General features: G+C 39.1%; 1 protein-coding gene across 1 annotated transcript in view; it reads right to left on the minus strand.

The window, feature by feature from the left end:
• The window catches only part of ZC3H15 (zinc finger CCCH-type containing 15), a 21,996-nt gene extending 9,926 nt beyond the window's left edge, over positions 1-12,070 (minus strand). Inside the window, exons 1-2 of the mRNA XM_006878774.1 lie at positions 11,873-12,070; positions 2,870-2,971 (exon numbers count right to left, since the gene is read on the minus strand). Coding sequence (XP_006878836.1) covers positions 2,870-2,971; positions 11,873-11,947 — 177 coding nt within the window. The 5' untranslated portion in view covers positions 11,948-12,070. The remainder of the gene's footprint in view (positions 1-2,869; positions 2,972-11,872) is intronic.
• Between the last annotated feature and the right edge of the window lie 208 nt (positions 12,071-12,278).

Raw genomic sequence — 12,278 nt, forward strand, 5'->3', positions numbered from 1 at the left:
ACAGCTCAAAGGCATCAATTCTCCTTCTATCCTCCTTGGTCATTGTCCAACTCTCTGATGCATAACAAGTGGTTGCGAAGACCATGGTCTGTATCTGATGCACCTTAGTCTCCAGAGAGACACCACTGCTCTTCAGTACTTTTAGTCAAAATTGCTGAACAAGTATGACTTTTTGTTATTGCCTATAAATGGACAAAGCCTAGTAATACGAATATTTAAAAGTTTACTGCTGTAAGCATTCTGAGCAAATGGTTCTCAAGTGGGACTCATTCCTTTGAAAATAATGCACTCTCCAGAAATGTGGAAGTGTATTTTGAAGAGCTGAGATGCAAATGTTCAACAATAAACAGTTTCATATAATAAAGAAGTACACTATTGAAAGTACCAATAGTGTCCTTGTGGAAAAATAACAGGCTAGGCGGGAGATTAAAAAGAAGAAATAAGACAAATGACACATTCCAAAAACATGATCTATATACATATTATTTTTAGAAGATTCATCTAAACATCTGTATGCAGATTATTAAGTAGGAAAAATATAAAGATGAAAACACAAAGACATTTATTTTAAAGTAGTTCAGAATCTAGTGAAAAGACTGACATATATCAACTCTACTTTAATATACATCAACTCTAATATACTAAGTGGAAAATAATCTAAGGAGCTCTGGTGGCGTAGTGGCAAGAAGCTACACTGCAATCCCAAAAATATGTGGTTCAAATTTACAAGATGCTCTGTGGGGAAGAATGGGCAATCTCCTTTCGTCATTTACTGTCTCTGAAAACCTGCTGGAGGGTCAATTATGCCTTGGTTCCAACTTGATAGTAAACAAGAAGCGGATAACAAAAGGGATGCAGAACATCTAAGACAATGCAAAGTATGACAATCAAATGAAAAAGTGTTTGAAAAAGATCAATGACATTTGTATTATTCTCTAAGCGGTATGTATGACTAAAAAGATAACTTGATAATGTTGTACTTTATAAATTTATAAAGATCAGAAGTCAGCTTTGTGGAAGACAGACTCGAAAGAGTAAAAAATGTGAGGAAGGGAAGGTAGAAGGCTACAAAAATTGCTATAGGCAAAAAATAAAGAGAATAAAAACAAGCACAGGTAGTGAGCTATACCAAGAAAAGGGGAATGAAAGAGCTCTAAGTGCCTGGACATGGACTTTAAAGGGAAAGAGAAGAGTACGATTACCATGTGGATAATCAGTGCTGTCAAACTAAACAAGGAATACAGGAGGAACGAGTTTCAGTGTGGCAAGTGTAGATGAGCTCGGTTCTGGATACATCAAATGTGAGATGGCTTACAGAAAATTTAGGTAGCGCTATTTTCAAAGAGAGCTGTACACAGAGCTTAACCCCTAGGGGGAAAAAGTCTTATCTGATACACAGAAAGACAAAGGAATGTCAAAGAAAGAGAAAATCAAGACAAGAAGTTTCCACTTTATTTTAGGATAGCAATGGCCAAATAGTAAAATGCCATAGTTCAAAGACATCCTAAATCCCAACTTTGACCATATCATGGAAATTTAAAAAGGAAAAGTGTAACTTATTTTATTTTTTTAATAAATATCTTTTCCTCACTTCTCATTCTCAACATTTGTGCATCTTAGTGCAGTAATAAAATGAAGGCCTATATACCATTTGTCCTATTATTTAAAATAAAGAAATTAAACAAAGACAATAAAATTGGCTTTATATTCCTACTTTAATAATCAAGCAGGATAAGTTCAAATTTCGAATGTACAGGCTCCATAGTTTTCAATTTAGTAACTTTCAGAAACTGAGAACAAAAGCCCAAACAACCAAAAAAGCAAAGGCCATTATGAATAGGCAAGTTACAGAAGAGGCAACAGATTGTATGAAAAAGATACACAAACTTACTACTTGTCAGGGAAATAATGAGATAGATAAGCCTTTCACATGGCTCAGGTTGAAAAACCATTAAGCTGATCTGTTCATATGTCCTTTAAACCTGTTTTCCTCCTATAAATTCATAAATCCTGTTTTCAGGATAAATGATACAACTTTTTACTAGGATATAAGAAATAAAATATATTCTTGACCGAGTTTTTTCCCCCCCTAATAAGTGACTATTCTCATTCTTATCTAAATCTATTCTCAATATTTTTTATTCGCCTAGTTAATGTCATGAAAGGAGGAGTGGCGTCCACTTCCGTAATAGCTTGCCTCCGGAAACCCTATGAACTTGGAGAGAGTATGAAAGGCACCCAAGCGTCAAGGACTCTCCTTCATAGGGTCGCTATGAGTCGCCTGCGACTCGACGACGCTTAACAACAACAACAACAACAACAGCAACAATATCTATTATGCATGTACCACAAAGAAAAATGTGAAGCATTGTAAGTATCTTTTTATGATTCTCAAGTTGAAAACCATTAAAAAGAACTTGAGTACCTATAATGCACATACTGCAAGGAGAGTGAAGCACTGCAGCAGCTGTGGAAAATGATCAGGCAATGTTTATTAAAATTAGAAATCAATTTTCCCTTGACCTAAAAATTCATTACTAGATAATTTATGCCACAGCAAAACACATGTAAGACTATATCACAAGTATATTTCTCATAAAATTGTTTTTAGTGCCAGCAAGCTGAACAAGTCGTTTACAAACAATGAAATGCATGGAGAGTTAGTAATACTGTCATCAGAATTAGAACTATCTCAAAATGGCTTTGAGGAATATTCAAAGGGGATGAGTTACATAAAGGCAAGATAAAGAAAAGATAAACTATGATTCTATTTTAATAATTTATAATATCAAATATTCTTTACCTGTAAAAGATGCCATATATTACAACCACATGAAGAAAACCTAAAGATACAATTTAAATTACTTACCTGGCGTGGATTTTGCTGACCAAATTTTACTTGATGTGTGACCGCTTTGATAAACTTCTGCTGCTTTGCTCCTTTCTTATTCTTAAGACCAAAAGTTTTGTCCTAAATAAGAAAAAGCAAAAAACTATCTTAGCAACTTATTTTTTATTTCTTTCGGTGACCCCTAAAATCATTCTTTCATTTATTATCAATTAAAAAAAAATTCTTCCTTATGCTACACAGGAGTACTGGTAACATAGCAGGCAGCTAACTAAAAGGCATGGCAGCAGCTGCTCATGAAAAAATGAACAATCTCTTGGAAGCCTGATAGAGGGTGAAAACCAACTCAACTAACACATCAACTCAAGGCCCTCAAAACCTTTTATTCACCAAAAACCATTGCCGCCAAGTACTGCAATCCTGTTCCAGAGAAACCCTCCCGGATAGAGTAGAACTGTCCTGTAGGTTTTTTGACGCTATAGGTCTTTGTGAAAAGGAGACTGTCTAATCTTTCTCCTGTGGAGAGGCTGGTGGATTTGAAGCACTAAGCAAGCTGTTAGTATCTCAATGCTTCACCAAATCAAATCACTTTTGTTTTTGTATACTACAGAGTTGGAATCAACCCATAGCTGACCCTCTGGAGGGTTTTCAGAGGCAGTTAAACGCACGTGAGGAGACTGACCATCCTTTTCCCATGGAGCAGCTGATGGCCTTTGAACTATGTGCCTTTTGTATCGCAGCACAACATTAGGCCACCAGAACTCCCTTAATCAAGGCACTGTTGTTGTTGTTAAGTGCCGGTGAGTTTAACAGATCTCATGGCAACCCTATGAACAAAAGACCTGAACCCAGTTCTATAACTGTCATTGTTTCTCTAAGTTCATAGTTTCCAGAGGCATGTTGTTCAGAAAGTGGATTCCTCTCCTTTCAACCCTGTATACTCCACCAAACACTGTCCACCATGGGTAACCATTATGGCATTTGACATACCAGTGGCACCATGTTCAGTATCACAGCAACCCCAAGTTACCTCAGTACAGCAAATTGACAGACCAGTACTATAGCACTTAGAAAAATGTTAGTCCAAAACACAATTAACACCAGAGAGGGCCCAAATGGGCCCAACTGACTTTTAAATACCAAAGCCCTCTACCAGATCTTACTGACTCTAAACAAGCAGCTCCCCTCTACTCACTGTTAGCTAAATCCAGAAAATGCAATCAGCTCATTCACAATTATGAACAAAATAAAAAACCAAACAGTTCACACCTGACCCTCAACACAAAACCAACACAAAACATCCCACCTTCCAGAATTCAGCAGCTTCATAAACAAGCACTCCAGGACCTCAAGTAATACTGGGGTTGGCAAGGATGTCGAGGTATTAAAACTCTCATACATTGCTTTCTGGTGGGAATCTAAATGGTACAAACACTAAGGAAGGCACGCTGGTGTTTCTTCAAAAAGTGAAAAATAGAAATACCATTTCACCTACATAGTCCACTACGGGGACCATAACCTAAAAAACAGCAGAGCTGCAACAAGAACAAAAATAAATGTAAACTCATGTTTTTTGCAGCATTACTCCCAACAGTGGAGATGGAAGCTGACCAAGAGTCCATCAACAAAGAAACGGGTAGCGGTATATGGAGTACTAGGCAGCATTTAAAAGCAAAGAATTCATGAAACACTACACATTAAGGAGGAGTCTAGAAGACACTATGCTAAATTAAATAACTCGGTTACAAAAGGACAAGTACTGTATAAGATCACTGTTATAAAGTAGGTTATGAAATGGAAGGGGAAGGTTCTGGGGGAGGGGCCAGGAGAACAGGAAAAGAACCCATAGATAATGAACACTTTATTGGATTAGGTGAAGGTGAGGCAATTTGAAATGAATGGCGCATCATACGTGATTGGTACTACAATTAATCTAGAACAGGATACGGGGAACAGGGGGGGAGCAAGGGAAACAAAGCCTAAGGAAAGGTTTACACCAGACAAAAAGAGAGGGTTGACAGGGGCAGGAGAGGGAGCTGTGATTAGCCACTGAGTAGAGAGGGTGAAGAGAAAGGGAGGGTGCAGAAAGGTTTCTATGACCTTGTAATATCATTGCACAATTGTAGTTAATGTTATAAAACAAAATGTGTAGGAGTGAATGAAATGAATTTTTAAAACCCCAAATAAAACAAACCGCAATGGGAATTTGCAGTGTAATAGGTCTATTTTTAAAAATGGCTTTTCTAGGTCCACTGCCTTTCAGGTAGGAATATGCAAATAGGATGTACTGGTCCACCCACAATCAGAATGGCTTACTTGGCTCTTTCACAGGTTTAAACTGAGAAGATCCAGTAACAGAAATCTAGGAATCTCACTATCATTAAGAAAGCAGCAGAGAAGGCAGTGTGCATCTTCTGGAGACTGAGATTCCAGGGCTAGTCTGATGGGACCTACCGGAGAGCCAGAGACTAGAAGTGAGACAACCGCTAAGACTAGGGACTGATTCCCCATATAGGGGCCTTCACTCAAGCTTGCTAGCAGACTAGGGGGGAGATGCCTTAATTGACAGAACTAAGAGGGCTTTGTGACAATGGCCAACAGTGGCTGATGGGCTGGGCTTGCCAGTACCCTTCAGAAGCTATTCTGAGCTACTGTATCCTGTTGTCAACCCGAGTTGTAACCTTAACTTCCCCAATAAACCCAGTCATTGTGAGTCTGTTTCTGTGAGGGCTGTATAGCTACTGCATTGGTTTTTGGACCCAGTATAGCAGTAGGACTGCTGTTGGAATTAGTAGAAATAGGTGGGAGAGGAGGGGAGCCATGTCTGATCTCATGGATGAAGGAAGAATTGATGCCTTTGAACTGTGATGCTGGAGAAGAGTACTGAATATACCAGTGACTGCAAGGAGAACAAAATGTTTTGTGCTGGAGAGGGTAAAACCAGGCTGCTCCTTGGAGGCAGGGATTCTGAAGCTCCGTCTGACTTATATTGGGCATTTATGCAAGGGTGGGGGGGACCAGTCCCTGGAGAGGGACATCATGCTTGGGAGGGTGGAGGGACAGTGCAAAAGAGGAAGGCTCTGGATGAGACAGACTGACTCACTGACTGGGTAATAGGGGTAGGTGTGTCAGAGACAATAAGATTGGCTCAGGATAAAGCAGGGCTCAGAGCTATTGTACATAGATAGGGTTGCTATGAGTTGCAAGTGACTTGACAGAACATAACAGTGCCTCTCATTTTTTAACTTTTCTAGAATTGTGCAGACCAAACCCACTTTTCCATGACATGTTCCTTGACAAGTACTGTTTTACTATATTAAGTCAGTTACTAATACATCTATCTACTTCCAACCTTTTTAAAAAATTTTATTTTATTAATTTTAATGACCATTTACAGAGATTTTGTATTTCCATCCATTCATTGTTGCATTTTTCTCTCTGCCCACCCCTCCCCCTCAGTTCGCTCTTCTCTTTGAAAAGTAAAACACCTTCACTGGTATACAATATCCTCCCCTACCCCAGTACACTCCACTATGCAACCTTCATTCTAGACTCTTGTCATAACTGTAATACCCAATTATATGTCACTTTTAAACTGTTCTCTCCCTCATCTGTTTTAATGCAGTATACACAATTTATCCAATTTCTAGAACAGTCCAAGATTACTTTTTGTAACTGATGTCTTATTTTAAGAGGTGTCCCTTGCCAGTTCATACAGTTAACTCACTTTATTGCTCATGAAAAAGATGAGAGCCTAAGTGCACCCAAAGGTACCCTAGTCATGGAAAACTTTATGGAACAGAGTTCCATATTGGAACTGACTCCATGGTTTCAAGATGGAGCCTCTTATTTCTTCTCTTATTTATGGGTTGAGAGAGAAAGGCATGAAGGTCTCAGTTTGAAATAAAGTTTGTTGTTGGGTGTACTCGCCCGGTGCTACGTCATCCTTATAATTCCATCTGTGCTCAAGCCCACAGCTGAAAGTACTGCACCAATCCACCTAGTTCTGTCTTTCCCTCTTTTATTGACCCTCCACTTTCATAACTTCAAATTTCATAGACTGGTACTTGATATATTTCATGTTCCAATATTAATGTTCTTTCCCCTCATTCTGTATCATATCACATCTGCAGATAAAGATCTTTCATTGGCTCTAGATTTCATCCATTATACATGAGGAGATCATCTTCTGACACTATTATTGGAGACCTTTCCAAATTATTGAGGAGCAGAGATGTCAGTCTGAGGACAAGGCACACCTCATCCAGTGTCTTTCCAGTCACTTGCTATGCATCTGAGAGTTGGACAATGAATAAGGGTATTAGAAGATTTGATGCCTTTGAACTGTGGTATTGGAGGAGAGTAGTATCTGTGGACTGCCAAAGAGCAGACAGACATGTCTTGCAGAAGGTGCAGCGAGTGTTCCCTACAGGTAAACAAGATAAAATTTCGTCTCACATACTTTGCGCACGGCAGGGACATCATGCTCGGAATGGTGGAGGGATGACAAAGAGAAAGAAGACCTTCAAGCAGGTGGATTGACACAGTGACTGCAGCAATGGGCCTGCATATATCAGAGATGGTACAGGATAGGCCAGAGTTATCTGTTGTTTATAAAGTCACTATGGGTTATACATGACTCAATAGCACCTAAGAACATAAGAGAAGGAAAAGGGCAATACACAGAAAAAAAGTTTTAGAGACAGAATGCACTTCTCATGTGGACAATTTAGAAATAGGAAACAACAGTATTAAAAGAATATTTGAATATTTTCCACAGCTTCCACAGCAGGGTTTAAGAGTTTTGTTTCTAAAAGAAAATTACTCATTGGGAAATATGAGCCAGAGTCAACTGGATAACACATAACAGCAGCAGCATTAAAATACAAAAGCTAAAGAATGAAAAGGTCAAAAGAGAACTGATACATATGAATGCTGATGTTGTCAAAGAACACTCAACATGCCCATCAACTGCCAGAAGAACAGGCAAGTCTGTCTTGGACAAAATGTATACAGCTAAAATACTCTACAGAAATGAATATGGCAAGATTTCATCTCAGGTACTCTGAACATATCATCCAAAAGTCAGTTTCTAGAGAAGGAAATCTTTCTTAGTACAACTAGCAAGAGAGAGGAAAACTCTGAATAAGCTGGACTGGCACAGTGGCTACCAATACTCAGCAATGACTGTGAGTATGGTGGAGGGCCAGGCGGCTTTTTCATTCTGCTATACAGAGTTACTACTAGAAACTGGAACGAATTTAACAGCACCTGACAACAACTATGGATATGAAAAAAGTAGTAAAGTATATAAAAAAGGCTAAAAATCTCTAGACTGAACTTTTATGCATGGCTTTCTGATGTTTCTAGAAAACAATTTTTAACACCCAATCCAAACAGAAGTATGTTTGAAATGAAAAGAGATGATCACAGTGCAAAAATCAGGTGTGATATGCCATATTTTTCTTTTAAAGAAGCTAACTCTCATGAGAAGAAATGTATCAAAAGCAAGGATCCAGGCGTAACAGCGTCTATGGATGCCTTGCTGCATATCAGTATGTATACCCAAGGTTTAATTCATCATATTTAACTATAGCTATGGACATAACAGGGTTAAATAAGATATTTACATGTCAGATTAAAAATGGAATCTTAAAAAGAGAAGTGGGAAAAGAAATCCAAGAAAGCAATAACATTTACATAGCCAACCACAAACTGAGATAACTGGAAGTGAATCTAACTAGAGACACAAAAGACCTATACAAAGAAAACTACAGAACATTTCTGCAAGACACAATAAAAGACCTAAATATGTGCAAATAATGTGTCTTGTTCATGGATAGGAAGACTCAATAATATTGTAAAAATGACAATCTGACCAAAAGCAGTCTACATGTTCAAAGCAATCCCAATCCAGATACCAAATTAATTTTTCAGACAGATCAAAAGACAAACTGTCAAGTTTATTTGGAGAGGAAAGAGACCTCGAATAAGGAAAGCACTTCTGAAAAACAAAAATGAAATGGAAAACATTACACTTCCTGACCTCAAAACCTACCACACAGCAGTAGTAAACATAACAGCATGGTACAATGGTACAATGACAGGCACATCGGCCAATGGAATAGAACTGAGAATCCAGAAATAGACCCAGTTATCTAGGAAACAAAACCTATCAAATAAGGAAATTACAACCTATTCAACAAATGGTGCTGGCAAAATTGGACTGCTATTTGCAGAAAGCCGAAACAGAATCCACATCTCACACCATACACAAAAAAATCAACTCAACATGGATCAGAGACCTGGGAATAAAGCCTAAAACCATAATGTTCATCAGAGACAAACTGGGATCAAGCTTAGACAGCCTAGCCCATCTTATAAAAAGACTGCCAAATACAGCCAGAAAAGCACAATCTGGAGAGGATAAAATTGACAAATGGGACCTTCTAAAGAGTAAATCCTTGTGCACATCAAAAACTTTTTACAACAGAAAGAAAAGAAAAACTACTGACTGGGAAAAAACATTTGGCAATACCATTTCAGACAATGGTCTCATATTAAAAGTTTACAGAATCCAATAGGGCCTCCACATGAAAAAGACAGATAACAATTACAAAATGGGCAAAAGACATGAAAAGAGTTTTCACAGAGGAAGATAATTTTATGGCTAACAGACACATGAAAAATGCTCAAAATCATTGGCAATAAGAAAAATACAAATCAAAACCATGAGATACCATCTCACTCCAATATCAGTGGCAAAGTTTAATAGGTTAAGAAAGAAATGTTGAAGAGGATGTGGAGAGATATTCTTATATATTGTTGGTGTGATTGTAAAATGGTACAACCACTCTGGAAGGCAGTTTGGCATTTCTTCAAAAAGCTAAACATAGAAATTCCGTATGACCCAGCTATCCCACTACTTGGGATATACCCTGAGAAAATTTTCCCTCGGTTTAGAAAAAATAATTTCTTTAAGATTGACCTGGAAGGAGGAGGAAATACAGGGTGGGAAGATAAGTTGTTATAGTTAACTCTAAATTACAGTTAAAATAAAATTAGATAGTAAGCCTCATTGGATTTAAAGGTTAGGTTAAATATAGAACACATAGTTAAAATAAAATGAGAAAGACAGTGCCCCTCACTGGATTTAAAGGTAAGGTTATATATAAAGAACGTATTTATGTGAAGAAGACTCATTGCTGTGGAGTCCACAGTGACTCATAACAATCCTAAAATATAGAAAGGACTGCCCAGGGCTCTAAGTCTTTACAAACTGCCACATCTTTCTTTGAAGGAGTAGCTGGCAGCCTAGTTCTTTAACCACTGCATGACAAAATACTCTAGAACAATGAATAAAGTGGAATTAATTTTTTCATAGATATGCCAGATAACAAGGTATTCTCTAACATTTAGTTTCACCACTAAGGATTTAATACAACCAAAATAATGTACAATCTCCAGGGGTAGTAAACACACATACATGGGAGTACACAAAACTTCACTACCATTTTAAACAACAAAACAGGGCACTGTTAGAGGAGTGTAGGTGAAAAACCCATAAATTTGGCCATCTTGTCATTACAATTTTAAATATGATACTATTAAAAGTGTACCTTCTATAGTTTGGTATTATTCTTTAGATTTTAATTCGTTAGACAGCTGATCATAAAAGCTGAAAATATACGTTAAATGTGTGGGGGGGAAACGTAAAAAAACAGATGAAAAAATCCAACTGTCCTATTGTGTATTTTTATTTGGGGAAATCTTCGTTACCGAAACTAAAGTTGTTTTCTCTTCACCTTAAACGTAATCTTTTTACAAACTAAAGGAACTAGGTCATTTTATGAGCTCCACTTTTAGAGGTGATAGGAAACTAAATTACAATTCTTTAAAACAAAAATGTCAGCCTCACCAATTAAACACAAAACACTGAACAATTACATATTGAGTGTCAGAAACAATTTCATGTCCATGTGGGGGTTTTACTTTGTATTTCCCATCTACTGTGTATGAAGTTGTGATTAGGCTCCATGAAGTCCGACTCATAGAGACCCAAAGAACAAAAGACCTGAAGTACGTGTTCCTGAAACTAACTTCATTTACCTTCTACTGAATGCCAGGAGATCACCCGAGAGATAGAAATATCAGGATTCCAGATTGTTACAAAATGTGGTAGCAGACAAAAATAGGTGTGAAGCTGGTAATAATTTTGCTTGCAAGTCTTTGGCTCTACTACTTTATGACAGTTCTAAACAAAACAAATTGGCAACCAGAATACAGGTTCTGCCTCTGAGCTGGAACTTGGCCAACGTACTAGATTTCTTATAAGTACCTAAATCAAATCGGAAGACTTTAAATAGCACTCTTCGGCCATTAAATATATACATATGTGTATTTAAAACAAATGTGTGGCAAGTAGTGCTGTTAACGACGCCAAAAACCTAGACAAAATCTAATCTGTTTAAAAGCATTCTTCTATTTATCAGACGTGACGCTGGACTGTGACCTGAAAGAAAAATCTCATTTTTTTATAGACCTTTAAACAGTTTAGAGGTAGTGGAAAAGGCCATGAAATAGAAATCTGTTGGCTCGAGAAAATAAACATTTGTACTCCTGGGAAGAGGGGTAAAGAAAATCAACACGAAGACCCCACCAAGCCAGGCATCCAGAGAGATCGTGGCGAGGGTCCTTTGAGTCTATTTCCTTAACTATAACCCTAGAACCTGGTAGAACAAAGCTTTGTGATGGGCTTGGGGTGGGGGTGGGGGGGTGCCTTCAAGGCGGGCATGTAGGCGATGGAAAGCCAAGCCCGGGCGCGGGGGTGCAAGCAGCGTCACTATAGCGATGAGAAGCAGCGAGCGTCATCAGGGGGCTGTGGAAGGGGCTGTGGACAACACGGAGGTGAAGAGAGGGACACGTGGACCCGGAAAACAAGAGTGTGAACAGGGGAGCGGAGAGGCTGCTTCACTGAGAGCTCGAGGCTTGAATGGGAGGGGGGGAAGGAGAGTGGGTACTCACTTCGATGATCTTCTCCTTCTTTTTCTGCTCCGCCTTTTTGCTGCCCCCGGACTGAGCCTGTTTCTTGGGGGGCATTGCGGAGACAGGTGGCAATGGCCAGACTTGAGCGCAGCGGGACACCGTCCGGGGCTCCGGCCCCACGGCAGGAGGAGGAAAACCTGGGCCTCAGTCGCCGCCGCACCGCGCGGTAGGCGAGTCGTTCACTCGCAGATGAAATACGGCCTTTGCGACAGGTCGGAGGTGCAGGGCATTATGGGTAGTGAGGAGCGGCGCCAGGAAGCAGATTTGTGCGTGCTCTGCGCCTCTTCCGGTCGGTCGAGAGTGGGCGGGGCACGAGCAGCGGAGTCCAATGGCCGCGTGTCGGGAGTGTTGTCGCCCGTCCATAGACCTTTGTAGGTCACGCTGG

This window comes from Elephantulus edwardii, unplaced genomic scaffold (assembly GCF_000299155.1).
Source record: "Elephantulus edwardii isolate Elephantulus edwardi_28Jun2011 unplaced genomic scaffold, EleEdw1.0 scaffold00001, whole genome shotgun sequence".
Taxonomy (NCBI): Eukaryota; Metazoa; Chordata; class Mammalia; order Macroscelidea; family Macroscelididae; genus Elephantulus; species Elephantulus edwardii.